The 27,543-nt window shown below is 62.0% G+C and overlaps 1 protein-coding gene across 1 annotated transcript in view; it reads left to right on the top strand.

Annotated features, from left to right (window-relative positions):
- DNAH17 (dynein axonemal heavy chain 17) overlaps window positions 1-27,543 on the top strand; it is a 99,928-nt gene that overhangs the window by 43,354 nt on the left and 29,031 nt on the right. Inside the window, exons 28-55 of the mRNA XM_043585684.1 lie at window positions 289-636; window positions 743-834; window positions 1,186-1,312; window positions 1,953-2,105; window positions 3,334-3,459; window positions 3,608-3,715; window positions 4,917-5,048; window positions 5,349-5,509; window positions 6,122-6,278; window positions 7,346-7,450; window positions 9,627-9,784; window positions 10,214-10,352; window positions 10,477-10,704; window positions 11,083-11,220; window positions 12,321-12,453; window positions 12,646-12,773; window positions 13,397-13,545; window positions 15,900-16,182; window positions 16,278-16,451; window positions 16,668-16,875; window positions 18,445-18,610; window positions 19,391-19,493; window positions 20,134-20,281; window positions 20,666-20,757; window positions 21,403-21,564; window positions 22,057-22,221; window positions 22,447-22,638; window positions 27,084-27,350. Of these exons, the coding sequence (XP_043441619.1) occupies window positions 289-636; window positions 743-834; window positions 1,186-1,312; window positions 1,953-2,105; window positions 3,334-3,459; window positions 3,608-3,715; window positions 4,917-5,048; window positions 5,349-5,509; window positions 6,122-6,278; window positions 7,346-7,450; window positions 9,627-9,784; window positions 10,214-10,352; window positions 10,477-10,704; window positions 11,083-11,220; window positions 12,321-12,453; window positions 12,646-12,773; window positions 13,397-13,545; window positions 15,900-16,182; window positions 16,278-16,451; window positions 16,668-16,875; window positions 18,445-18,610; window positions 19,391-19,493; window positions 20,134-20,281; window positions 20,666-20,757; window positions 21,403-21,564; window positions 22,057-22,221; window positions 22,447-22,638; window positions 27,084-27,350 (4,542 nt within the window). The remainder of the gene's footprint in view (window positions 1-288; window positions 637-742; window positions 835-1,185; window positions 1,313-1,952; window positions 2,106-3,333; window positions 3,460-3,607; window positions 3,716-4,916; window positions 5,049-5,348; window positions 5,510-6,121; window positions 6,279-7,345; window positions 7,451-9,626; window positions 9,785-10,213; window positions 10,353-10,476; window positions 10,705-11,082; window positions 11,221-12,320; window positions 12,454-12,645; window positions 12,774-13,396; window positions 13,546-15,899; window positions 16,183-16,277; window positions 16,452-16,667; window positions 16,876-18,444; window positions 18,611-19,390; window positions 19,494-20,133; window positions 20,282-20,665; window positions 20,758-21,402; window positions 21,565-22,056; window positions 22,222-22,446; window positions 22,639-27,083; window positions 27,351-27,543) is intronic.

Genomic DNA, 27,543 nt, shown 5'->3' with positions numbered 1-27,543 from the left:
TTCACGTGGTGTGATGTCTTCAAGGTCCATCCGTGTGGGAGCGTATGTCCGAACTTCATTCCTTTTTATGGCCCAACGGCCTGCCGATGACCTGTTCGTTTTGCCTGTCTGTTCGTCTGTTGACGGACAGTTGGGTTGTTTCCCCCTCTTGGCGGCTGTCAGTGTTGCTGGCGTGAACGTGTCGGTCTTCTCAAAGCAGGGCTTCGTCCCGTGTTCCAGAGAACTCTGGGTCCTTCTCGGCCCCTCCTGCCAGCCGCTGAGGGAGCCCGTTTCTGTGTCCCCTGGCAGGTTCTGAAAGCCCTGGACAGCACCTGGTCCACCATGGAGTTTGAGCACGAGCCGCACCCGCGCACGGGCACCATGATGCTGAAGTCGGATGAGGTGCTGGTGGAGACACTGGAGGACAACCAGGTCCAGCTGCAGAACCTGATGATGTCCAAGTACCTGTCCCACTTCCTGAAGGAGGTGACGAGCTGGCAGCAGAAGCTGTCCACGGCGGACTCCGTCATCTCCATCTGGTTTGAGGTCCAGAGAACCTGGAGCCACCTGGAGAGCATCTTCATCGGCTCAGAAGACATCCGCGCCCAGCTGCCGGAGGACTCCAGGCGCTTCGACGGCATTGACCTGCAGTTCAAGGCGAGCACAGCCTTCTCCCTCCTCCCGGGCTTTTGCGGGAAGGGCTCTGCGGAGAAAACGCGGCTACTGACGCCCTGCGGGGCGGGGGGGTCCCGTCTCTTCCCAGGCCCTGATGGAGGAGGCGGTGAAAACGCCCAACGTGGTGGAGGCCACCAACAAACCCGGCCTCTACGACAAACTCGAGAATCTGAAGAAGAGGTGGGTCCCCACGCCTGTCCGGGTGAGAGGCGTCCTGGCTGCAGGGACCTGAGCCATCAGCCCGCACCCCGCCCCCTCCCCGGGCCAGGACAGAGCAAACTCCCCTTCCTGGGGGCTCGTGCTCCCGGCCACAGGGCGCCACGCCGGCCACGCAGCGTGTGTCCGGCCTCAGAGGAACGCCCGCGGCGTGTCAGGTCGGAAGGTCTGAATGAAACGGGCTGCGAGCCGGGCGTCTCCGGGGCTGTCAGCCCAGCGCGGACGGGCTGGGCTGGGCTGGGCTGGGCTGGGCTGGGCTGGAGGAGGCCTTCTCAGGACTGGGCCTCAACAGCCCCCTTTCCTGCCCCCTCCTAGCCTGGCCGTGTGTGAAAAGGCCTTGGCCGAATATTTAGAGACCAAAAGACTGGCTTTCCCAAGGTTCTACTTTGTCTCCTCGGCTGACCTCCTGGACATTCTCTCCAACGGAAACAACCCCGTGGAGGTAGGCGGGCCCCGGGCGGCCCCGTGCTCGTCCCCTCGGCAGCCCTGGCTGGGGTGGAGGCGTGTGGGTGCACGTCACCTCCACAAGGCCGTCCGCGCCAGAAACTGCCGGGGGCCCCGGCCGTGACCGCTCACTGGACGCGTCTCAGGTCCTGTCCCATACTTCCCGTGCCTCGCTTTCCTCATCTGGAAGATGGGTTGGAGGCCCGGGGCTTGGTGAGCCGCTGCTTCTCAGAGACCCGCCCGCTGGCTGGTCCTAACAGACCCCAGGCCCCGAGAGCCAGGAGGAGAGGTCTCCTTGAGGCTCTGCTGAAAGAGAAAAGGGGTAACTAACTAGGCAGGTGGGGGAAACGACTATATTTCACTATACTTTCCTTGAATCGTGAAGTCACGGGACGGCGCGGGGTGGCCCAGGGACCCGGCCTTGTCGAGGACACGGAATCTTCCGGAACAGACCTTTGTCTCTCAGTGCCGGCTCCCGCCTCAGAGCCCTCCGCTGTGCCCTTGGTTGGTCACACGTGTTTGGTCATCACCGATCAGAGGAGGGGGAGAGAAGCAGGCCACGTGCCCCCCCCCCGCACTCCCCCCCCCCCCCCGGCCCCTGGTTCACCTGACCCAGTGTCTGCCCTGTCCCGCCCCAGGTGGGCCGTCACCTGGCCAAGCTCTTCGACAGCCTGTGCAAGCTGGAGTTCCGCCTCGATGACGACAGGAAGCCTCTCAAAGTTGGCCTGGGCATGCACAGCAAGGAAGACGAGTTCGTTCACTTTGACCAAGAGTGTGACCTCTCGGGGCAGGTGAGCGCCGCGGGCACGTCCGCGCCGGAGGGACAGCGGGGACCTCTGGCGGGGGTTGTCGGCACGGCCGCCGGCCCGTGACGGTCTCTCTCTCGAATAAAAGCTTCACCAGCTTCCTTACAGCATTTCCAGAAACACCTCGCCTGCACAGCCTGAAGCGTATCTTGCGAGCCAACAGCCAGAAGAGGAGGGGTGGGGAGGGGAGGTTTCTGACACAGTCCAGCTGTTCGGGGGCTTGTGGGGGGACCGCCTGGAGGGGCCCCGAACAGTCAGATCTAGGGCTTTGACCAGAGAGCTCTCCTCACCTCGGGCGGCCCGTTCCCTTCTCTAGCCTCCCTGAGAGGCCACCTCCTGCCGACAGAAACTTCCGGCAGCCCCTTGTCCACCACCCCCCCACCCCCGTCTCATTGCCCAACTCAGCAACCAAATGGGATTTCGACATCACCCTAAACGAAATGTAGCTCAGAGACAAATTCGCTGGGGGAGGAAAGAGGAAGGTCTCAGGGGCGCCTGGGGAGCTCAGTCGGCTACGCATCCGACTTCGGCTCAAGGAAAATCAGGAGAAGGTTGGCAGGGCTGGGGCAAGAGCCATCACGGAGGCATGTTCAGACCCGCTTCCCCCCGTTAGCTCCTTACAGACACAGTTGGCCTGCACCGTCTTTAGTCTAAAAGAAAAACCAACCTGATTGTCCTGTTTCCACCCCGCCCCCCCCCCCCCCGCCGCCACCCACCTACCCCACCCCCGCCAGCAGTGGCTACTTGAGGGCTTGTATTTCCAAATACAAAGAAGGCCCCTCTGCAAGTTTGTCCCACGGGACCACCTTGGGTCGTGACACGAGGCACCTGAGGAGCAGCCAGAACATGCCGGGGACCCGAGAGGACAGACGCCATGTCTCCCAACATCAGTAGCGCCCCAGGGGCCCAGACATAGCCAGTCTTCTAGAATTTTCTCTGGATCCCCTCCCCTGTCTGCCTGGAGATCACATGCACGCTTGAACACCCAGCCCAGTGCGACAAGTCTCCGGGAGGGTGGGGGGGGGGAACCACTGGGCTTCCCAAGTGTATTTTGTTAAGCAGGTCATTCTTCCTGCTCTGCAAAAACCTTGACTTTCCTACCCCTGGGGTGACGGCCACTGGTACTTCTTTTTTTTTTTTTTTAATGACAAAGCGAGTCTTTGGAGCTAGCTGAGCTCAGGGCCCGTGGGGTTAGTGTGGCTCCCGTCCCCAGGTGGAAGTCTGGCTGAACCGAGTGCTTGACCGCATGCGCGCCACGCTCCGACACGAAATTCCAGAAGCCGTGGTGACATACGAGGAAAAGCCGAGGGAGCAGTGGGTCTTTGATTACCCAGCCCAGGTCTGAGGCTCGGGTGGCGGGGGGGTGGCTGTGTTCACCTGCCCCTCGGTCAGTCCAACCGGTAACGGCCTATCTGGCCGGCAGGGACTGTTTTATCAGAAGTGACGCTCACAGCGCGGGCGACGGGGGGGCCCCCGTCTGTTTTCAGATTGCGCTCACGTGCACGCAGATCTGGTGGGCCACCGAGGTGGGCCTGGCGTTCGCGAGGCTGGAGGAAGGCTATGAAAACGCCATCAAAGATTACAACAAAAAGCAGGTGCGTGGTCCCGCGGGTCCCTCCGAAACACCGCCGAGAGATTTCCAGAGGCATCCGCTCTGCGGCTGTGCCCTTGCGGGATTGCCCTACTAATCGGTCGGCCCAAAGCGCTCCAGTCTTGGCAACCCCCAGTGGTTCTGCCCAAAGGAAACCAACCTTTTTAGAAATACGTAACTTTAGGGGCGCCTGGGTGGCTCAGGGGGTTAAGCATCTGACTTCGGCTCAGGTCATGATCTCACAGTTCTTGAGTTCGAGCTGCGCGTCAGGCTCTGTGCTGACAGCTCGGAGCCCGGAGCCTGCTTCCGATTCTGTGTCTCCCTCTGACCGCCCCCCGGCTCACTCCCTCACTCACTCTCTCTCAAGAATAAATATACATTAAAAAAAACTTATTAGAAACGGATAACTTTAATTTTTGGTCTGGAAATCATCAAAGGCTACCGTGAGCCTTTTTTGAAAGATTCTTGGATCTTCTAGTAAAGTTTGATGTTGGAAATATCAAAAAAAAAAAAATTAATTGATTTAAAATCATTTAAAAAAATAAGCAAATAGAAAGATTTTTGGCTAGGGGTGCCCGGGTGGCCTCTTCGGTTAACCGTCTGACTCTTGCTTTCGACTCAGGTCGTGATCTCACGGTTCGTGGGATCAAGCCACACATGGGGATCTGTGCTGACAGCACAGAGCCTGCTTGGGATTCATTCATTCGTTCATTCATTTCTTCTCTCTCTCTCTCTCTCTCTCTCTCTCTCTCCCCCTCGTCCACAATAAGAAAGCTACCCATAAGCCCCCCCACCTGTTGTGCCAACCGTCAACGACTCGTATGTACACTTCTGATCTTTTCACGTGCGTGTGATTGACTTGCACGTAAATAACACACACACTATCTGCAGGGCTTCAAAACCCCCTGTTTTTACTGAATACCCACCATCTCCCCGTGGCGCTAGATTTTTCTCGGGCTACGTCATTTTTAGAGCCTCCGCGGAATTCCATTAGGGGCTGCTCTGCCTCCCCACCCCCCCACTTGGGGGATATGAAGAACTTTCTCTGCGCTCCCTGTTTGTAAGCAAAGGCGTGCCGGTCGTGCCTACCCTACCGTCCCCCCCCCAGCCGTGAGCTCCCAGGGGACCCAGGCAGCCAGGCAGGGCGGGGGGGGTGGGCATGGGCAGCACGTGGGGTCCCAGCCGAGGTGCCTCTGCCCCTGCAGATCAGCCAGCTGAACGCACTCATCACCTTGCTCATTGGAACCCTCACTGCCGGCGACAGGATGAAAATCATGACCATCTGTACCGTCGATGTGCACGCGCGGGACGTGGTCGCCAAGATGATCACGGCCAAGGCACGGCCGCTCGGGCAAGGGGCAGGTGTTCGGGGACCCCGGCCCCCCGTTCGTGCCTCTTCCTGGGGAGGCTGCTCTATTCCTGGTGGCAGCCACCTCCCCCTGCGCCTCCCCCCCCCCCCGACCCCATCCCTCCCTGAGACTCACCCCTGGTGAGCAGTCAATCTGGGGGGAGGGGCTCGCTCGTCAGCAGCATCGGGCTGGGGGGGATGGGGGGGGTGGGACCCTGCAGGAGGGACGGGGGCCCTTCCCGGGTCAGCTGTGGCTCCCACGCTCCCCCCTCCTGCCGCCTCCCTGCAGGTGGACAGCTCCCAGGCCTTCACCTGGCAATCACAGCTCCGGCATCGCTGGGACGAGGACAGGAGACACTGCTTTGCCAACATCTGCGACGCCCAAATCCAGTACTCGTATGAATACCTGGGCAACACGCCGAGGCTGGTCATCACCCCGCTCACGGACAGGTGAGGGCACTGGCGCCCGTCGCTTCCCGAGCAACCGGGAAAGGAAACCGCCTGTTTTCTGCGGACCCTTCCCCCCGAATGTCCCCGCCCCCGGCCCCCCCCCCCCCCGTGGCTGACGGAACCAGGCGCTTGGGTCGGGGAGGCCTGCGTTCGGACTCAGTCCTGCCGCCCGGTGGGGACACCCAGCCTCGGGCACCGTGTTCTGGACCCATCACTTCACTAGCCGTGCGGTCTTGGGGGACTGGCTTATCCTCTCTGGGGGCCTGCAGCGGGGGGGGGGTGCCATCTTACGAATGAGCTTGTGGAAGAAGGAGCGATTTAATGAGATGAAGCACTCCGACCGGCCAGGAGGTGCTCAGAGCGAGCCCTCCGAGATGGTGAGGTGACCGTCACTGGTTTACTCCGCCCTGCGGTGGGCACAGCGTCTGTGCTGCGTCTGCCCCAGGACGGTGCTGGTTCCTGGGCCGCGTCTCGCGCGCTGGCCGGGCCGGTCCCTGTCCCTCCCTGGCGCCCAGCAGGTGCACCATGGGCACGACGAGCTGACCCTACGGTGAGAGGAGAGGGGGCAGCCGTGGGGTCGCCGCACTCGGGATGATCAGAGGTCCCTTACAGATGCTACATAACCTTGACCCAGTCCCTTCACCTGATCATGGGCGGAGCCCCTGCCGGCCCCGCCGGGACGGGAAAGACGGAGACCACCAAGGATCTGGGCAGGGCCCTGGGCACCATGGTGTATGTCTTCAACTGCTCCGAGCAAATGGATTATAAGGTGAGCTCCCAGGCCCAGAGGGGGCGGCCAGAGGCCCCCGTGGGGACCACGTACAGCACCCTCCACGCTCCAAGCGTGTTCTAGGCATCTGGACACTGCAGGCCGAACCAGGGGAGGAGAGGCCCCAGGTTCCCGGTCTGCAGAGTCTCTGTACCCAGCAGGCTCAGAGGGCCGTCTTGGCCCTCCCGGGAAGCTGGGGCCTCGTGGATGTGACTAACACGTCTGGAAGAGGCTCCCAGGGTCAGCACGCCCAGCCCCGAATGTCCTGACCTGCCCTAGGAGGGGACCTCCTCCCAGCCTCGGCTCTGAGCTTTCCCCCTGGTATCTGGGGGCACGTGTGTCGTGGTTCATCCAGCTGGGGCTTCCGGGTAAGAGCAAGTCCAGGCAGGCTTAGGAGGGGAGCCAGAGGCCAGGCCGGGCCCCCGCCAGGCCCTGGAGACTGTGCAGAATGGTGTCAGTTTTCTGAGGGTCCCGGGAGAGTGCATACCCTCTTGGAGGCCCCGTAGAGCAGCTTCCAACAGGAGGGCTGGGGGTGGGCCTGAGGCCGGGAGCCTGGGCCTGCGGGGGCCTCCAGTCCCTTCCCCACCCGCATGCGAGCCCCGGTGCCCGACCCTCCTGAGGTGGCACCAGCAACCTCACCAGCAAGGTCACGGTCCACGCCAGCCTCTGTAATCGGGAGAAGTAAAACCTGAACCCGGACGCCCCAGAAGGAGCGTAACACTCCCTGGAGCCCTCGCAGAATCCCCGAAGACTGCCGATCACCCAGCTGAGGACTGGGGTGCCAGAAGCATCTAGAAGAAACTGACACTCATGCCCCACCAGCCCCTCAGAGAGAAGCCCCGTCCCTTGTGTGCAAGAAGAACATTGCGCGAATGCGCTTGTCTGAACTGTCCAGCTGGGGCAGGGGGTGGCAGGGCAGCCCCCACCCCAGGGACATCACCGGGGCAGGATGGGCTCTCCCCGGCGGCCAGCTCCACGCGGTATTAGCCCCGCCTGAGGCGGGGGCGCCGGCCCTCCGCCTGCCTTCCTCTCCCCAGGGCTCCCTTCTCCCCTCTCACCCTCTCTAGTCCTGCGGCAACATCTACAAGGGCCTGGCCCAGACGGGAGCCTGGGGCTGTTTCGACGAGTTCAACCGAATCTCGGTGGAAGTCTTGTCGGTGATCGCCGTGCAGGTAGGGCCCCGCGGGGCTTAGTGCGCCGCGCAGCGAGGGGTGCTGTGGCACAGAGACGGGCGGTCTCCCCCGGGGCTGTCCCTCGGGGGCCCGGGGTCCGGGCAGGCACACGGAAGCGAAACCAGTGAGCATCGGAGAGAGCGGCGTGTACGTAACCGACCGCAGGTGAGGGGCTGTCGGAGTTTGCTTGGAGGCCGGGGACAGAGTTCTTTGTAACAGGTGTCAGTGCAGGATGCCTTAGAGAGCGGTGCTTGGAGGGGAGGGGGGAATCTGCCCGTGAACTTCGGGAATGCACCACGGGGGGCACTGGGGACGAGGTGGGGACAGGATGCTCGGGTGGCCACAGCCCTGTGTGCCCACTCCACACTCCTCCAGTGATCCCACACACGCAGGAGGTGAGAACCACAGGGCTCTCTCCGGGGAACTGAGGCCAAGCTGGGGGTCCAGAAGCAACTTTGCATATTCCAAAAGGCCCCGGAGGTCAGGCTGTTGCTGGTGCAGAGGACCCCCACCCCCACCCCCACCCCCACCCCTGCACAACAGACAGAGAAGCAGACACAGGTCCCCGGAGCCAGGCCTTCCGGCCAGCACACGAGGCTGGGAGGCAGAGCGGGGGGCGCAGAGGGGACCCCGGCCCCCCCTCCGCTCGAGACTCACAACCTGGGCGTGGGGTCCGGTTGAAACTCACTGATCGGACTCCCCAGCTCTGCGCTTGGCAGGGATCGGAACCCTCTGTGTTCAGTGATCGGAACCACCTCCTAACCCACAAGATGGTTTTGAGGGCACAGGCTGGCCCGCAGGATGGGAGGTGAACGTGGGTAGCTGACATCCTCCACTGTTACCCTCCTGACACAGAGCTGTCCCCGAGCCCTGAGCCAGGGGCCAGGAAGGCAAAGAGGGGACGAAGGCCGATGCCTTGGGGTGCCCCCGGCCCCAGTCCACCAGTGCAGCAGCAATTACTGCCCCACCCCCTAAGTCGGTCACTGCACCCCAGAATGTTTTCTGACTCCAATGGACCAGCAGGGACCGGCCCGAGGTGCTAGCTAGAGGCTCCGCGTGGGGTGGGGGGGAGCCCTTCTGCAAGGGAGCCCTGCGCTGCGGGCCAGCCAGGGAGGAAAGGCCAGGACCGAGGGCGGGAACTTGGCTGGGAAGGCGGAGACTCTGAATTCAAGTCCGGGTGGTTGGAAGGTTTTAACCGCGATCGTGGGGCGCCCTCCAGTGGTGGCGCGCGGCCTCGCAGCTGCTCTGCCGGGGCGGAACGTCAAACCCGGCCAAGGACCCCTGAAGTTTAGAGTTCCCCCAGGGCCGGCTTTCTTAAAGACTGTCTGACACAGAGGTGGCTCTGATCAGTGCTCCCACGCGGCACTTCCAGGGCAGGAACGGGACACACGGAGCCGCTAGGAGGTGAACACCACTCAGCGATAGTGCGGAACCAACTCTGAGGCAGCTTCGCCCTTGGGGGACGGGGGGGGGGCGTCCCCGGCGTTCTGCTGGGTGACATCACGTTACACGCCGCACGACACCCTGGCGTTCTGCAGGGCGACGTCATATTACAAGCTGCACGATCCCACACAGCATTCGTGAAATGGCAGGGTTACAGCAATGGGGAGCCGGGGGCCAAGGAGAAGGTGGGGGCCGGGGGAAGTGGGGCTATGGCTATAGAAGGGCACGTGAGGGGTCCTCGTGGTGACGGCAATGTCCCTTGTCTCGACTGTCTGTCGGTGTTGGGGTCCTGCTTGTGATGCTGCACTGCTGCTGTGCCAGATGTTACCACTAGGGGGCGCCGGGTAGGACACGAGGGGGCACCCGGGCATGTGCTCCGCGTTGTTTCTGAAAACAGCACGGGAGTCTAGTGTCTCAAAATGAAGTTTCATTACAAGGAGAGAAAACAGGGCCTGGGTGGCTCAGTCGGTTAGGCATCTGACTCTTGATTTCAGCTCAGGTCGTGATCCCAGGGTCACGAGATTGAGGTCTGAGCTGGGCTCTGCTCTGGGCGTGGAACCTACTTAAGACTCTCTCTCTCCCCCTCTGCCCCTCCCCCCCCTCAAAAAAAGAGAGAGAGAGAGAGACCAGGAGCGTCCTCTGCAAACTCACAGCCGTGCACTTTAACACAGACGGAGATCCAGCCCGAGGAAGCTGGTCATTCCCACGCGGACGTGTCTGTGTGCTTGTTTAGGTAAAATGTGTCCAAGATGCAATTCGGGCCAAGAAGAAAACTTTCAATTTCCTGGGAGAGATGATAAGCCTCATCCCCACCGTGGGCCTGTTCATCACCATGAACCCTGGCTACGCGGGACGCACCGAGTTGCCCGAGAACTTAAAAGCCTTGTTCAGGTGCGTGGGCAGAGGGGAAGCTAGCCCAGAGCAAGCTGGGAGCCAGGGGAGGCCGGGGACACGGGGCTCCCCAGTCGGGGAGGCGGGGGGTCTAGCGGGCAGGGCCCCCTCTAAAAGTAGACGGCGGTCTTCCGTCTCTGCCTTCCTGGGGGCACGGGGCACGTGCCCGTCGGTGGAAGGCAGGGTTCAGAGAAGAGTCCGTAGGACAGGTGTAGGGCCTGGCAACAGCCCGGGCGGAGGGCAGAGGGCATAGGAGGAACCAGGGAGGTGGAGAGTGGAGGGGGGCTGCTGGGAGCCCACGCCCTCAGCCCCGAAACCCTGACGCTGCGGGCTGCCTGGCAGGTGAGGTGCACGGCTAGCTGACCAACCATGGGGTGGCGGGAGGAAGACAGGAGAAGCCGGAGGCCCACCCCGCCGATCTCCCCCCAGGCCCTGCGCCATGGTCGTCCCCGACTTTGAACTGATATGTGAGATCATGCTGGTGGCCGAGGGCTTTCTGGACGCCCGCCTGCTGGCCAGGAAGTTCATCACGCTCTACACCTTGTGCAGGGAGCTCCTGTCAAAGCAGGTGAGAGCTGACGGCATCTGGGGCCCGCAGGGTGGCTGGGGAGGGTGGCTTCCGGGCCGGTCTGGGGAAGCTGCCCGAGTTGGAAGGCTCGCTCACGTCCGCCGCCCGTGCCTGCCCTCCCCAGGATCATTACGACTGGGGCCTGCGAGCCATCAAGTCCGTGCTGGTGGTGGCCGGCTCCCTGAAGAGGGGCGACCCCAGCCGGGCAGAGGACCAGGTGCTGATGAGGGCGCTGAGAGACTTCAACATCCCCAAGATCGTGACCGACGACCTGCCTGTGTTCATGGGGCTGATCGGGGACCTCTTCCCTGCCCTGGACGTGCCTCGCAAACGGGACCTGAATTTTGAAAAGGTAGGTCCTGGCGGCCCCTCGGGTCCAGCCGGCGGCGGGGGGGGTGTCGCGTCGGCACCTCCATGGCAGGTGCGACAGTGGGGCACGCGGCTCCCTCTGCCACGAGAGGCCCCCTGGAGCCACGAACGGGCTTCCAGCCCCAGGGGGCCCCTCTTTCAATGCTGGGGGCCGGGTCTCCCGGGGGACCGGAGAGGGCTTCGGGCAGGTCTGTCCCCCGCAGGGGTGCTCAGGAGAATCACCGGCAGGGCGAGTGAGCGAGCGAACACAGCCACACCGGGGGCCTCCCTCATAGTACCCCCTGCCAGGCAGGAAGTCCCCCTCCCGCCAGGACCGCCTGGTCCCCGCGCCCAGCACCCCGCCCTGTGCGCGCCTCCCCAGATCATCAAGCAGAGCGTCGTCGAGCTCAAGCTGCAGGCGGAAGACAGCTTCGTGCTCAAGGTCGTACAGCTCGAGGAGCTCCTCCAAGTGCGGCACTCGGTGTTCGTCATCGGGAACGCGGGCAGCGGCAAATCCCAGGCACGCCGCCCCCCCACCCCCCCCCCGCCCCCTGCGCAACCCTCGCAGGGCCTCGTCACCTCCCCACACCCCTGGGGCAGCCGCAGCCCTTGTCCTGGGTCCTCCTCTCTTCCTGCTCCTTCCCCCTGGACACCAGCCACCTGGCCCTCTGTGGCCAGTGCCCCACCCCCACCCTCCTGTCCCCACCTGCCCCCCTGCACCAGCTCCCCACCCCCCCTCCTGTCCCCTGTCCCCTGCCACTACCTGGGCATAGTGAGAAGCAGAGGGTGGCGGCCAATATTACTCACATCGATAACATCGGAAGATTCTAAGCCAGCCAAGTGTTCAGCTGAACGCCCCCAGGATGGGTTCCCGTGCTATTAATTCAAGATCGTTTCCAAAGTAATAACACGGGGGACGCTCACAAGTTATTTTTAAAAAGGCAGAAACTGTATGAACCCAGTCTTCTAAAAGGAACATATACATATGTATGCATTTTTAATGTTTATTCATTTTTGAGAGAGAGAGAGAGAGAGGGAGAGGGGAGGGGCAGAAAGAGGGGACAGAGGATCAGAAGAAGGCTCTGTGCTGACAGCCGATGTGGGGCTCGAACTCAGAAACCGCCAGATCATGACCTGAGCCGAAGCCCGATGCGTAACCGGCTGAGCCCCCCAGGCGCTCCGCACGTATGCATGTTTATGTCTGTACGCACACACACGCGCGTTCACGTGAACCACTGACAAATGTCCTTAAACACCCTTTTCTCTGGGTGGAGGGATGGCGGGGAGTTTTCTTCTGCGAGCAGGGACGGCCTCCACGGTCAGGAAATCGCTGCGAGTTTTCCCGAGCTTAGCCCGGTCTCCGGGCACAAGGTGCTCCGCTGTCCGTGGATGGGAGCGCCTGCGGTCCCCGTCCCCGGGTTACTTGCCTCGGCCACCGTTCGGGGGACGCACGCTCACCCGTGTGTCGGCAAAGCACAACAGTCGCGGAGCAGGAATTCTGCCTGGGGTTTGCAGGAGGCCCCCGCAGCCCTCGTGGAGGGCACCTTGCTGGGTTCGGGTGCCGGAGTGGCCGGGCCCCCGAGCCCGGTGTGAACGCCCGCCCCCCGCCCCCACGCCCAGGTCCTCAAGTCTCTCCACAAGACCTACCAGAACATGAAGAGGAAGCCGATCGCTGTGGACCTGGACCCCAAGGCAGTCACCTGTGACGAGCTCTTTGGGATCATCAACCCGGCCACCAGGGAGTGGAAAGACGGTAGGAGCCGGGTCCGGGCAGGCGGAGTGGAGGTGGGTCACCAGAGGGGTCCCAGGGGCACCCCGGGCCTGCTCACCCACCCCAGCCCTGCACACCCAGCCCAGCCCTGCTCACCCCAGCCCTGCTCACCCACACCAGCCCTGCTCACCCACACCAGCCCTGCTCACCCACCCTGGCCCTGCTCACTCACAGGCCTTTTCTCCACCATAATGCGGGACCTGGCCAACATCACTCATGATGGCCCCAAGTGGATCGTCCTGGATGGGGACATAGACCCTATGTGGATCGAATCTCTCAACACCGTCATGGATGACAACAAGGTTCGAGGGGCTCCTGGATTCTAGAGCTAACCCTCAAAGCCTGACGATGGCCCGGAGGGGGGCAGGGGGCTCACGGGAAGCACGTCACCACCTGCTGCACACAACAGACAGAACCTTCCGTAGACTGGCCCTGGGGAGTGAGACGGAACCTTCTGTAGGCTGGCCCTTGGGGAGTGAGGGTCTGTCTGGAACGGCAGCAGCATGGGTGAAGGGCACAGATATGGAAAACTTTCTTGCCTAAATGGCGCGTGACATAACGTGCCAGGACGTCTAACATCTTGGAAGACAGAAACAGAATTCAGAATGATCTAGAAACAGCAGAAGACGACGATTCTTGGGTGGAACAGGGAACACAAGAACTCCGGGGGGGGGGGGGGGGGGGGGAGGGCCACGCTTTCCAGAAGCAAATGTGGTATCACAGTGATACCCTACACGGTGGTCACTTCGGGAAGCCTCCTGTGTTGTCTGGGGGTGGGACAGGTGTCAGGGACATCTAGGGAAGCTGGCTGGTGACGAGCACAGGTGCACGGGCCCTCTTTGTTCTGAGACACCCCCGTGTGACGAACCATCAGGACAATGGCACGTCGGCCGCTGAAAACCCACAGGCCTGACCCCCTTCCCAGGTTCTCACTCTGGCCAGCAACGAGCGAATCCCCCTGAACCGCACCATGAGGCTGGTGTTTGAGATCAGCCACCTGAGGACGGCCACCCCGGCCACCGTCTCCAGAGCCGGGATCCTGTACATCAACCCCGCAGACCTGGGGTGGAACCCGTGAGTTGGGTTTTCCCTTTTCCGTTCCAAACTGGCAGAGAAAGGCGAGGCTGGTGGCGTTTCCGAGTCGCCTGTGCGGGCGTGCGGGCATTCGCTCAACAAATACCGCACGCAGGGCCTCCCCTGGGGCCCCGGGTCACGGCAGCGGAAGGACCGGCGACAGCCGTGTAAACACGAGGTGACTAGCACACGGCCCCGTGCGCCGGGAACCCTGCGGGGAAGCGTTCCCGAGAGGAAGGCGCAGTTTGGGCTGACACCTGGCGGGAGAGGGAGTTTTCCAGGCGGACAGAAACTGCAGGGAGCTCGCCAGGCGAGAACCAGCCTTGACGGGAACGTGGCGGGGCGGGGTGGCTAGAGTGGAAAGTTCCGGGGTCCCGGTGGCGGTCGGGTGTCCGTGGACGGAGCGTCAAGCCTGAAGATGCTCTTGGCAGGAAGGAGCTGATACTGGACCGGCCTGCGGGGCCCACACGGGGGCCCTTTCTGGGGTGAAGAGGGCCGGCCACGGCAGGGGACGATGGGTGACCACTGGGGGCAGGGAGGAAGGGACAATGTGAGAAATGCTCAAAATCTTAAGAAATGGAAGATCTGGCATTGATTCGGGGGCCCGAACCCAAAATCAGAGTGTTGGAGGGTCTGGTTCCACCCAGAGGCCCCCAGGGAGCTGGCGGCCCAGGCCTTTCTCCTGGCTGCTGGTGGCTCCGGGCCACCCGTGGCCACCCTTGGCTCGTGGATGCATCACCCGATCTCTGCGTCCACATCCACATGGCCACCTTTCTGTGTCTCTCGTGGTCTCCCCTCAGTCCCCTTTTCTTGTAGGGACAGTCATGAGATTGGGGCCCGCCCTCATTTCGGGATCCTAACCTTGACTCCATCTGCAAAGACCCTTTTCCAAAGAAGGTCACATTTATGGGTCCTGGTGGACATGTGTTTTGGGAGCCACTACACCACATGTGAGAGTTTCCAGGGTGGGAAGGCGAGGCAACAGGAGGGAGGTGGAGGGTTCGGGGGCACCGGGGGGGGGGAGGGTGGGGGGGAGGAAGGAGAGAGCCGAAAGGAAGCCTTGTGCCAGGAGTGGTTCTCGAGGCCCCCGGAGGAAGGACCCAACCGGTGAGCGGCTGTTTGGGGACGAGGCGGGGGGGAAGTGAAGAGGGCAGGGGGCCAACACGTGCCCCCCGACCCCCGGGAGGAAGGCATCCCTCCCACGGGGACAGCAGTGACTTGAGGCCGGGAGACCGCAGGGCACATCCCAGAGCAGGAAGGGGAGCAAGGTTTCCCCCTGGGAGCCGGGAGGGGGCTCACCACGCTTTGCCCGCGGACACAGATCGTGGAAAGGATCGGTCTGTCATTCTGGACAATCCAGGGTGCAGTGGGGCAGACGTTTTAGCTGCCGGTCCTCCGTCCTGATGGAGGCACGGTAGGAATCGGAGCCTGTCCTCGGGGCTGCGGATGCCAGGCTAGCCGTGTCTGGTGACGTGAGCCCCCCGCTTCTGTCCCATCCTGGAAATGATGCGCTCGCTGACCCACGAGGGGGCCGGACGCTGTTTATGCTTTAGGCAGGCCACTTAGCGCTCACGGCAGGCCAGGCTCCCTTCTGCGGGCTCTAAAAATATCAGCCCAGGCAGTCCTCACTCCCACTCAGAAGTGAAAAACCTGGGAACCAGACACGTTGAGTAACTCGCCCAAGCTGCTGCTGCTGGCCGAAGTGGATTCGAGCCCAGGCAGCAGGCTCCAGAGTCTGTACCCTCGCCCTTGGGGTGGCCCACTTCTCAACAACCCACGCCAGCAGCGGGTGGACACCGGACAGGCCAACACGGGTCCTCAATGGTTCCCTATTGCATTAGTGTGGACGCCTCCGTAGAACGTGACAAATTCATCTCAAACTAGCTAAAGCAAAAAAAAAAAAAAAAAAAAAAGGTTGGCTCAGTTCACCAAGCGGTGCTTCAGGCACGGCTGGATCCAGGAACTCAGATGATCTAATGAGAGGTGCCTGTTCCTCTGTCTTCCCTTCCCTTCCCTTCCTATCCCCCTCCCCCTTTCCACACAGACGATGTGAAATCTTTCTCCTCCCCTATGTCCAGCTCTGCCCCCATCAGTAGTGGCTTCATCTGGGGTAGCGAAGATGTCTCCCAGTCGTTCTAGGCTACAGGACCCCCTATGGCTAGAATGCCAGGGGCAGAGCGCACCCCCAAGGCCCCGCCACCCCCGTCAGACCCTCTCAAGGTCTGCGTCTGGCCGCATCATCAGGCAGGAGCGCCAGAGTCACTCAGAGGCGCCGGGGATGTTCACCAAGGGGAGGGAGGCCACGCGGGCCCGCCACAGTGGCCCCACCACCCGGTGCCCCCTGTCTCCCCCAGGGTAGTGAGCAGCTGGATTGAGAGGCGCAAGGTGCAGTCGGAAAAGGCCAACCTCATGATCCTCTTTGACAAGTACCTGCCCACGTGCTTGGACAAGTTGCGTTTTGGGTTTAAGAAGATCACGCCCATACCGGAGGTCACGGTCATCCAGACCATCCTGTACCTGCTGGAGTGCCTCCTCACAGAGAAGAGCGTGCCGCCCGACTCCCCCAAGGAGCTGTACGAGCTCTACTTTGTGTTTGCCTGTTTCTGGGCCTTCGGGGGGGCCATGTTCCAGGACCAGGTGAGCGGCCGCCCCCCCCCCCCTCCCCGGGGAGCCAGCCGTCCAGGCGGGGCCTCTGGGCGTCCCTAGCCGGGCTCCGGTTTGCTTTTCAACAGCTTGTGGACTATCGAGTCGAGTTCAGCAAATGGTGGGTCAACGAGTTCAAGACGATCAAGTTCCCCTCGCAGGGAACCATCTTTGACTACTACGTAGATCCCGACACGAAAAAGTTCCTGCCGTGGACAGAGAAAGTGCCCTCCTTCGAGCTGGACCCCGACGTCCCGCTGCAGGTGCCCGCCCCGGGGTGGTGACAGTTGGGGAGCGGGACTCAGCGCCCCGTCTCACACTTCTTGACGGGTCACCGAACACACACGATTTTCAACAGTAAACCCGGGGACTTGGCAAACCGTTGGGTCTGCAGGTTAGCCGGGAGGTGGAAATCAGAGGTGCAGGACGTCTGAGGGTCACGACTCCTCCCCCCCCCACCCCCCCCACCCCCGGCCCAGGCCTCTCTGGTGCACACCACAGAAACCACGCGTATCCGCTACTTCATGGATCTGCTCATGGAGAAGTCGTGGCCGGTGATGCTGGTGGGGAACGCAGGCACGGGCAAGTCGGTGCTGATGGGGGACAAGCTGGAGAGCCTCAACACCGACGACTACCTCGTGCAGGCCGTGCCCTTCAATTTCTACACGACCTCGGCCATGTTGCAGGGTGGGGCCGGGGCCAGAGCGGGGGTGCGGGGTGGGGCCGGGGCCGGGGCCAGGAGGAGGGGTGCAGGGGTATAGGGTGAGGCTGGGGGCAGGAACAGGGGTGCAAGGTGAGGCTGAGGCCAGTCTGGGGTGCAGAGTGAGGCTAAGGCCAGGAGCCAGGGGTACAGGATGGGGCTGGGGCCAGAGCAGGGGTGCGTGGGGTGGGGCCGGGGCCAGGAGCAGGGGTGCAGGGGTATAGGGTGAGGCTGGGGGCAGGAACAGGGGTGCAAGGTGAGGCTGAAGCCAGTCTGGGGTGCAGAGTGAGGCTAAGGCCAGGAGCCAGGGGTACAGGATGGGGCTGGGGCCAGGAACAGGACTACAGGTGGGACCAGGGGCAGGAACATGGGTGCAAGATGAGGCCAGGGCCAGGCTGAGGTGTAGGGTGAGGCCAGGGGTATGCCAGGGTACAGGGTGGGGCTGGGACCAGGAGAAGGGGTGCAGGGTGAGGCCAGGAAAAGGGGCATAACAGGGGGCCAGGTTGAGGTGCAAAGTGGGACGGGGCCAGGAGCAGGGGTGCAGGGGTGAGGGGTGGGGCCAGGGGCAGGAGCTAGAGTGCAGGGTGGGGCTGGGACCAGGAGAAGGGGTGAGGCCAGGGAAAGGGGTGCATGCAGTAGAGGACCAGGTTGAAGTGCAAAGTGGGACGGGACCAGGAGCAGGGGTGCAGGGGTGTGGGGTGGGGCTGGGACCAGGAGAAGGGGTGAGGCCAGGGAAAGGGGTGCAGTAGAGGGCCAGGTTGAGGTGCAGAGTGGGACGGGGCCAGGAGCAGGGGTGCAGGGGTGAGGGGTGGGGCCAAGGGCAGGAGCTAGAGTGCAGGGTGGGGCTGGGACCAGGAGAAGAGGTGAGGCCAGGGAAAGGGGTGCATGCAGTAGAGGACCAGGTTGAAGTGCAAAGTGGGACGGGACCAGGAGCAGGGGTGCAGGGGTGTGGGGTGGGGCTGGGACCAGGAGAAGGGGCGAGGCCAGGGAAAGGGGTGCAGTAGAGGGCCAGGTTGAGGTGCAGAGTGGGACGGGGGAGGAGCAGGGCACAGGGGGGGCTCAATGACCACGATGGGTCCTCACAGCCCCGCCTGGACGCCCCCAGTCACACTCATCCCAGTGGCTGGCCCCTCACCGCCACAGTCCCCATTATCCCTTTTCACTGAAGACCAGGGACTGGCCAGGGTCCCCTTCGCCGGCCACGCCCCCTCCACTGGCCTCCGTCCTCAGAGGAGGGGGGATGGGAGTAGTCGCCAGGACCCCTCGTCCCAGAGCTCCTGGGCAGATCCCACCGGGAGCTCCCGCCACAGCCAGTCTGGGGTGGCCCCAAGGTTGTCCAGGCGCAAGGCTCCTGCCGCCTGCGCCTTGGACCCTTGATGCCCAAGGCTCCCGGCTTTGCTCCTGGGGGTGACGGAGTCGAAGCCCACCCATCCTCAGGGCCCCCTCCAGGGCCACTGCCCAGGCCACGCCACCTGGTGCTGGGGACCACGGGCCCCGTAGGACCTCCCTCCAGGATGTACCAGGCATGGTGGCAGCCGGCTGGCTCCCTTCTCCAGGGGTTCTGGAGAAGCCGCTGGAGAAGAAATCCGGGAGGAACTACGGCCCGCCAGGCACCAAGAAGCTGATCTACTTCATCGACGACATGAACATGCCCGAGGTGGACAAGTACGGGACCGTGGCGCCCCATACGCTCATCCGACAGCACATGGACCACGGGCACTGGTAAGCGGGCGGTGGGGCGGGGGCTGCGGGGAGGGTCCAGGACCGGGATGCAGACCGGGCCAGAGGAGTGCGCCTCCTGCGAGGCTCGGGACAGCCCGGCCTCCCTCCGCCCCTCGCTCACGCGGGCCCCCGCTCACAAGACACCCACGGTAACGGCACAAGCACCATCCGGCATTAGCAGGACGGGGACAAGGACTCGCAGAGGCTGACGGTGGGTCGGTATCCGGAGCGTGCCAGGAATTCCTGGAAGCCAAGAGCAAGCAATGACTCCCAGCGGAGAAAAACGCATAAGGGGGGGGGGGGGGGCGGTGCGGGGAACCCCAACAGGTAAGAGGCACGTGAAAAATGTAACCTTTCGGCTCATCCGAGTCCCTGCAAGTTTTGTCAGGGAAACGGCCAGCCTATCTGAGAATCGTCGTTGTCATTATCATTCATGATTAGAACGACCCGGGCCAGGCACCCCTGCCCTGCGTCGGGTCTCCGTGCGTTAGCGCATTTAGTCCCCGTGCTGGCGCAGGGCACGGGGCGCTGGGCTGCCTTGCCCGGGGGAGGGGGGGGCCCGATGCTGCTGGACGGCAGAGCTGGGGCGGAAGCTCGCGCCTGCACGCTGAGCCACCCCGCCGCCTCTCGTTTCCAGATTTTCCTTGAGGACAGGAAGTGAAATCGGCCCGTTCACATATAAGCGACACTCATGGCGGGTTTTGGTCACCACGTGCGAGAGATGATGGTGGGCGGGGTGGGGGCCGGTGGCACGACTTTGGGGGCGTCTCCCTCGCGCAGGTACGACAGACAGAAGCTGACGCTGAAGGACATCCACAACTGTCAGTACGTGGCTTGCATGAACCCCACCTCCGGATCGTTCACCATCGACCCCAGGCTCCAGGTGGGTGGAAGCCACACTCAGCTCGTCCCGCCGCCGTGGGGTTGAGGTCTCAGAACAAGCACATCCCCTACGGTATTTGGGACATGCTTACTCATCAGGACAATTGTTTGTTATTTACCTGAAACTCAGATTTATCTATTATTTTTTTTAAGTTTTTTTTTTTAATGTTTGTTTATTTTTGAGACAGAGAGAGACAGAGCGTGAACGGGGGAGGGTCAGAGAGAGAGAGGGGGACACAGAATCGGAAACAGGCTCCAGGCTCTGAGCCATCAGCACAGAGCCCGACGCGGGGCTCGAACTCCCGGACCGCGAGATCGTGACCTGAGCCGAAGTCGGACGCTGAACCGACTGAGCCCCCCAAGCGCCGGTCTGAAACTCAGATTTAGCAGGATCTCCCATACTAACGTCTGCAACCCCATCCAGGCAGGACCTCGCTTCTGAAGGATCTAAGCGGATCCTTATGATTTCGTTCGACCTCACCACATACGAGGCCCAAGGAGGGAGACCGTCCGTTCCGACCATGCCCGCGAGACACTAGGTGACGGGGGCAGAGCCTGCGCCCCCAGGCAGGCAGGCAGCCCGGGCCACCAGCTGGTCCCCCCGGGGCCGCCTGACGGGGATCTGTGGTTGTTCCCGGCAGCGCCATTTTTCTGTGTTTGCCGTGAGCTTTCCGGGCCAGGAGGCCCTCACCACCATCTACAACACGATCCTGGCCCAGCACCTGGCCTTCCGCTCGGTCCCCATGGTGGTTCAGAAGATGAGCACCCAGCTGGTGACCTCGGCCCTGGGTAAGCTGACGGCTCATCCCCTCCCCTCCTGTCAGGAAAACCTCCTGCTTCATGGGGCTGATGGCTGCTTTGTAGTCTCCCCTGGCAGATAGGTTATTTATACTTTTAAAATCAATATTTTTAAACGATGCTATGTTGCAACAGGAGATGTGATGAAATCCAGTGGCTTGAGGGGAGGGCGGGGGGCGGGGGTAGGAAATTCAGTGTGCAAGGAGTGATTTACACGTCAGTAGGGCAGCAAGCCTCCCTCTGTTCGGCCGTGCCGAACTTCTTAAACTGTCACCACCTCGTAGTCCGTTTGCTTTCAAAACTGTACCATAAGCTCTGCCCTTCCCGAGGCCGTTAAGAGCACCTAAGAATCGATGTATCTTTTTCCGGTAACAGCCCTGCATCAGAAAGTCACTGCAATGTTTCTTCCCACGGCCATTAAATTTCATTATGTCTTCAACCTGAGGGACCTCTCCAGTATTTTCCAGGTACTGCTCTTTCAGCCCTCTTCTGGCCAAGTCCCTGATCCGTGGGTGCTCTCCTCCTGTGCTGCTCTCAGGAGAGAAAGCAAAGCGACCTAAGGACTGATGACAGCAATGATGATGGGGCTGCGTGTGTCATTACCCTGTTGTTTTGCTTGCCTGGTTGCATCTCCCACTCGAAGTGTGGACCCCATGCAAGCAGGGCCTATCTGGGCCGCGATCCCGGAGCCCCAGAGAGGGTCTGGAACGTGGTAGACTCTCCTTAAGAACCTGTCGGACGTGCCCGGGGCACTCGGTCGGCAAACGGCTGAGCCAGGACCGGACACAGGCAGGCTTGCGGCGGATCCCCGGCCCGTAACTGCCCGCCGGGTGGCCTTCGAGAGTCTGGTTCCCCCTCGTGGCCAGACTCGTCTGTCCCTTCTCCGCCAGCCACCCCGTTAGAGAATGAAGGCATCGGCCCTGTCGTGGGAGGAGGATTCCCCCACATCTCTGCCCGCGACACAGCCTCCGGGATGCACATGGCCTCGGCCATCCGTGCCTTGGCAGATCACCGCCTGGGAAAGTGACCACCCTCTCGCGTCAGCCGCGTACGGCACCTGGCTGGCCTCCGTAGTGCAGCTGACGACGCTGACCGTCCCGTGCCTGGGGCAGGGGCTCTTATTCTCCACAGCGGAGATCCTGAGGGTACCGCTCGACCTAGTCCGCCTCTGGCTGCATGAAGCCGAGAGGGTGTATGGCGACAAGATGGTGGACGGGAAAGACCAGGACGTGCTGCGCAGAGTCACGATGGCTTCCACCAAGAAATTCTTTGATGTAAGTCAAGCCGCCAAGTCCCTCTGATGAGCCCCGACAGGCTCTAGGAGGGCAGGGTGCCTGGGGCCCGCCGATAAGGCGAGCCCTCTCGGAAGGGCCCCGACGTGAACGTGCGAAGGACCGTGCCGGGTCCCTAGAGATGACTCGGTCACGCGAGTGTGTGTCTGGGGGAAGGACTGACGCCTCAGTAGGACAGGATGTGATGAGCTCCCTCCGTCCGCTTGGGGTAGAGAAAGGCCTGCTTGGCTCGTGGCGCTCTGCTCGTACGTCCTAGGCTTTCTTGGAAGATTCTTTTCTTTCTCCTGACGTGATGGGAGATGGGACCGTCCTACCGGGGAGGTTTTTGCCCGCTGGTCTGCAGGGCCCCAGCAGCAGCGGTTTGGGCCCATGAAGACTCGGCCCGGCGTCCCGGGGCCGCTGCGGCAAGCAGCGTGAGGCGTTGAGCTGCGTGCCCACGATGGACCGCGGGAGTGCCCTACCTCTTATTCCTAGGATCTCGGCGAAGAGCTTCTCTTCGCCAAGCCAAATATCTTCTGCCACTTCTCTCACGGGATCGGCGAGCCCAAATACCTCGCGGTAACCAACGTGGCCCATCTACACAAGCTCCTGGTGGACGTCCTCGACAGTTACAACGAAGTCAACGCGGTCATGAACTTGGTGAGGGGCGTGCGCCGTGCTGACAGCACAGGCGAGGGGCCGGGACCCCGCTTTCCCCGTCCCGCCTCGCTGGGAACCACGGCGGTGCCCTGGGGCGGCGTGACTCCCGGCAAAGGCCGCCTGGACCTCTCCCCCCCCCGCCCCCCGCCCGAGGAGGGTCTGGGCCGTGGACGGAGCCGCGCCCGCGCGCCCCGGGATGCCAAGAAGCCTCTCGGCTCTCGGCAGGTGCTGTTCGAAGACGCGGTGGCTCACGTCTGCAAAATCAACCGCATCTTGGAGTCGCCCCGTGGGAACGCCCTGCTGGTGGGTGTGGGAGGCAGCGGTAAACAGAGCCTCTCGCGCCTGGCCGCCTACATCAGCGCGCTGGACGTGTTCCAGATCAGCCTCAGGAAGGGCTATGGGATCCCAGACCTCAAGGTGAGACATGGCTTTCTGACGAGCCGCCCCTGCGGAAGGGGAGGAGGCGGGGGGCAGGGAAACTCTGACCACGCGCCGGTCCGAAAAGAGGCCCCCGGGACACAGAAAGTGAACGTCCCTGCAGGGTCCTCATTGGAGGGAGTAAGGGCCGGGACACGTGTCCACCAGCGCCCGCGCCCCTGTGGCCCAGGGGAGAGGCCGTGCGGGTCCCCGTCCCCGCCGGGCTGGAGTCTGTAGGGTCAGCCCAGCAGCAGCGGGACCCGGTTCTTGCCCCTGGTCGCCGAGTTGTTCTGTGTCGTTCCCGGGTCCCCAGAGTAAATAATTCCGGGCGGTTACTCGGTATCTGACTACGAACTTGGATCCTGCCAGGCCACTTTTTGAATTAATCAAACAAACATTAGTGTCAACGGGTCTCCCATCGCCGAGACGTGCCGCGGAGGCTTTTCATTGATTTCTTTTTCCCGAAAGTTTGCTCTGGCCGGGGAACTGTGCTCACCAGACATGAGTGGCCCAGGGCAAATCGGCGTCCTGCTTCAGGTTAGAACTGAAACTGATTCGACCGCATTACAGGGGGCGCATCTCTCTCTGCGTTGGTGCCGGGGGGGGGGCCGCTTCTGCAGGCCGGACCCGGCGGGGACCCTCCCCACTGCACGGGGCCCCGAGGACCCTGAGGGTCGTTGGTGGGCAGCTTTAGCGGGGTGACCTGGAGCCCTGCCGGGGCACAGCGCCCTGGGATGCTCTGCGGGAGGAGGTGGGCCGCTGGCAGAGACCCTTGGAACAACAGTGGGGACGGGGTGCTAATTCTCAGCCCTGCCGGCTCTGCCAGGGGGGCTCTGCCAGGGACCACAACCTCTGGACAAGCATGTGGCTTCTGTCCTTGGCATTTGTCCCCAGTGGATCCTACTCTTTCCAGCAAAGGACTAGCCGATGTATTTTTAGGTCCTTGCGTTAAGGGAAAGGTCTTCCTACGGGGGCTACACCGCCTCCTGGACTGGACCGGCTCGCAGCTTAGCCGGTCAAGTTAGTTCACTCTGATTTCCCGGGTGCACTCGACGGCATTTAGGACCCTCGCCTCTGAGCTGTATCATCTCACTGGGTTTTCTCCGCTAAAAAGTTTCTAATCTATCAACCAAGTTATACTGGTTTATTTCTTTTTTGTAATGTTTACTTATTTTTGAGAGAGAAAGAGAGAGAGAGACAGAGTGTGAGCAGAGGAGGGGGAGAGAGTGGGAGACACAGAATTGGAAGCAGGCTCCAGGCTCTGAGCCATCAGCACAGAGCCCAATGCAGGGCTTGAACTCATGAACCATGAGATCATGACCTGAGCCGAAGTCGGACACTTAACCGAATGAGCCATCCAGGCGCCCCAAATACTGGTTTATTTTTACGATTACATCCCAGTGTCTGTCGCCATGTGGATTTTGTCCCTGGCACGTCACTTTAGGGCCAGTTGTGAGTGTTGAGTCTGAACAGCGTTCTTACAGGCGATCTGAGGACCGTGACCTCAACACCCACTGCGAGCCGGCTGGTGCTAACCGTCCGCTATCACTTATTGAGCAGTTGCTGTGTGTTCAGAAGTAAAGAAGGAGACAAAGTGGGCTGACGGGGCTTGTGTTGTGCCGTTAGTGACGTGATGTCGTTACACGGTCCGTACCATAAGCTGTGGACGCCCGCTGGAGGTTAGAGGCAGGAAAGGGGTCGGGAACCGCCCCCGAGGGACACTGTGGAGAATCCTGGACGTGGTCCCCAGGAAACGAGATGCCATCAAGTGTTTGAGCAGAGAGAACCAAGACCTGGGAAGGTTCCAGAACAAACTGGAGGGTGGTTTGAGGACACAGAGAGTGCCGCGGGGTGAGCGGTGGGGAGGTGCAGAAAAGCCTCGTGCCCCACAGGGGCTGGGACCGGGCCGTGTAGGGAGCGGGAAGGGAGAGACCTGAGGGGCAGTCTAGGGGTGCCCCCACCCGCCAGGGCTCTGCCTGCACAGGAGGGAGTAGGGGGGCGGGGCCTCGCTGGGCTCCCCACTCTCCGGGCCCCAGCGCTGCCCTGTTTGTATTCCTGTGGGATGCTCCCCCAAAGCCTGAGTCATAGCCCGGAGAGTAGGGACGCACCTGATGGGGAGCCCCGGAAGTTGAGTCAGGGCCCAGCCCATGGTCTGACGATAATAAGCAGCTTAGGGGGCCTTCCAGCCAGAGATGGGAGCGTGTGCTCCCCTCCACCAACGCAGACCCCTAGACTCCCCCTGGACGCGGGTGATCACTGACCTCCTTGTCAACGAGGGGCGAGTGGGGAAGGGACCCGCAGGCACCCGAGCTTTGGGAGCTGACCGTGACGTCCGCACCCAGAGCGGCGCCCAGCAGGGTGGTGCCCTCTGCCAGGCCGCAAATGAGGCCGGGGCAGATCTGGGCTGGGGGTCCGGGGGTCAGCCGGGAGGAACCTACGTGATGCCACTCCGCATACACGGGCATCTGAGGAATTTGGGGGAGAGGAAGGACGTGCTGGGGGGCTGGGAAGTGCTGGGAGGTGGGAGGCGGGGACCCCAGGACGGGACCAGCAGCCTAAGAGGGTGGGAGTGAGGGACGGGCAAGAGAGAGCACTCAGGGCCGAGGCCACATGAGGGCAGGTGTGGCCGCCAGGGTCAGAGGGGTGAAGCTTTGAGACGGCGGGGCCAGAGCCAAGGCAGGGCAGGACAGGGACGCAACAGAGGAGGGACAGCCTCACGGGCTCTTCTGGGGGCACCGAGAGAGCCAGCCGGCCGAGCAGCGGAGCACCTGTGGGCTGATGGGAAGGAGCCACAGACCGAGACGTGGCGGGAGGGGGAGCAGCTGGGTCAGGAGGAGCCCCTTATCCCCATTCCTAGGCCTTCAGTCTCTCCAGAAACTCCCACCCTGACCTGGACGGCCGTACAGTTAGCTTTGCGCGCCTCAGCCAGTCGGGCCAGACTTGGAATCTGAATTTGGGGAACCTTTGCAGCTTTGCACCCAGTGGCTCCCACCTGCTGGAAGAAAGGGCCCTCCGCGGCATCCTGCCGACCCCACCCCCACCCCAGAAGCTGCCTTCCCACCCACAGACCCGCTGCCCTCCGCCACCTCCCTGGGGGTGACAGCCGGGCCGCGCACGCTCAGGCCTCTGGATTTAGACACATCTCCAACCACGGGCTCAGTGGGGCGGCAAGACAAGGAGAGCCTTCCTCCTAGCTCTGAGGCTCCTCCAGCCTGCACCCCTGCCCCTGCCCCTGCCCGAACCCCACCGGTGTGGCCCTCCTCTTCTAGCTCAGGACCTCCCCTCGCTTTCTTTCGTGCTAAGTTGTCAAACACGTGGAACTTGGGGCTTGCTTTCCACCGCCGTCCCCTCCAGCTAAGGACCTTGGTAACGTTTCTGTCCGGACAGAGACGCCAGGGAGGCTGGCTGCTGCCAGAGGGCAGCACTGAGCCACACGGGATGCCTCCAACTGGCCCGTTTTAAAGCCTTCGAAACGATTCCACGGGCCCATCGGTCTCAAAGAAAAATTAGACATTACACGTAGTAGGTCATCAAACCCTGCAAACTCGCATTAGTACCTGGACGACAGACGTTTCGAACGAATGTTTACATCTCTCGCGTGTAAGGGGGCACATTCTTCGAGAAACGCAAGGTATTCGTACCGTTCTGACACGTGTGTTTGTTCTTTCTCCTTTTTACTAGTCTCCTTCACGGATGCTTCCAGAATGAGCATAGTCGTTTCGTGCGGCTGTTTCTTTAAATCCTAGTAGGGACGGGACGGGCGTTTTGCTCCGTGTAGGGATTGCGCGGAGCGGTGTCCTCCTGGCACTGAGCTCCAGACCTGAGCCCGCGATGCATTTACTGAGGACCTCCTTTGGGATCTCTATTTGAGGGTTCCCCCCCCCCTTTATCTTTCCTCGGTAGCAAACTGTGTGCACAACACAAAATTTACCGTTGTCACCATACAGGTCAGTGGCATTGAGCACACCCACATTGGTTTATAACTCCCCCCCCCCCCCGTCTCCGTCTTCCCAAACTGAAACACGAAGTCCCCACCCCTGGCGCCCACCCCGCTACGTTCTGTCTGTATGAACCTGACCACACCAGGGGCCTCCTGCCAGTGGAATCCTGCGGTATTTGTCGTTTGCGGACGGGAGTCACGTCCCCCAGGCACATCTGGGTTGCAGCAGGTGTCAGGATGTCTTTCCTGCTGAAGCCTCAATAATCCATCATATGGAGAGGCCACCTTTGTCCGTTTGTTGGCCGACGGACACTTGGGTTGCTTCTGCCCGCGTGGGCGCTGTGAGCGTGGCTACTCCCCGCCCAAGGTTTTGGGTCCCCTTCTACAGACCCCGCACGTTGCTGACAAAGCTGATCCCCGGTTGTCCCCTCCCGGGTGGTTGTGGGGGACGCCTCCAAGCAAACGTCCCCGTGACCGACCCTCGGCGTGTTCTCCTTGCGTCCAGGTTGACCTGGGTGCACAGTACATAAAGTCAGCTGTGAAGAATGTCCCCTCGGTGTTCCTGATGACAGACTCCCAGGTGGCTGAAGAGCAGTTTCTGGTGCTGATCAACGACCTGCTGGCCTCAGGGGAGATACCGGGGCTGTTTACGGACGACGAGTTGGAGAACATCATCTCCTCTATGCGACCCCAAGTGAAGTCCCTGGGCATGAACGACACTCGGGAAACGTGCTGGAAATTCTTCATTGACAAAGTGCGCAGGCAGCTTAAGGTGGGAGCTCGCGTCTTCGCGGCATCCCGGGGGGCCCGGCGCGGGGCTCAGGTCCTTTCCTCCGTGCGGAGTCGGGTGGGGGGTGGAGGGGCTGCTCCCCCTTCGCACGAGGAAGGCCCATCGGAGAGGACGGTGGGGCTGCGTGGTGGACGTGAGCCGACGGAGGTGTCTCGTGGCCAAGAGAAGCGTTTTC

Source organism: Prionailurus bengalensis, chromosome E1 (assembly GCF_016509475.1).
Source record: "Prionailurus bengalensis isolate Pbe53 chromosome E1, Fcat_Pben_1.1_paternal_pri, whole genome shotgun sequence".
NCBI lineage: Eukaryota > Metazoa > Chordata > Mammalia > Carnivora > Felidae > Prionailurus > Prionailurus bengalensis.
This window is presented reverse-complemented; position numbering and strand designations above follow the sequence as displayed.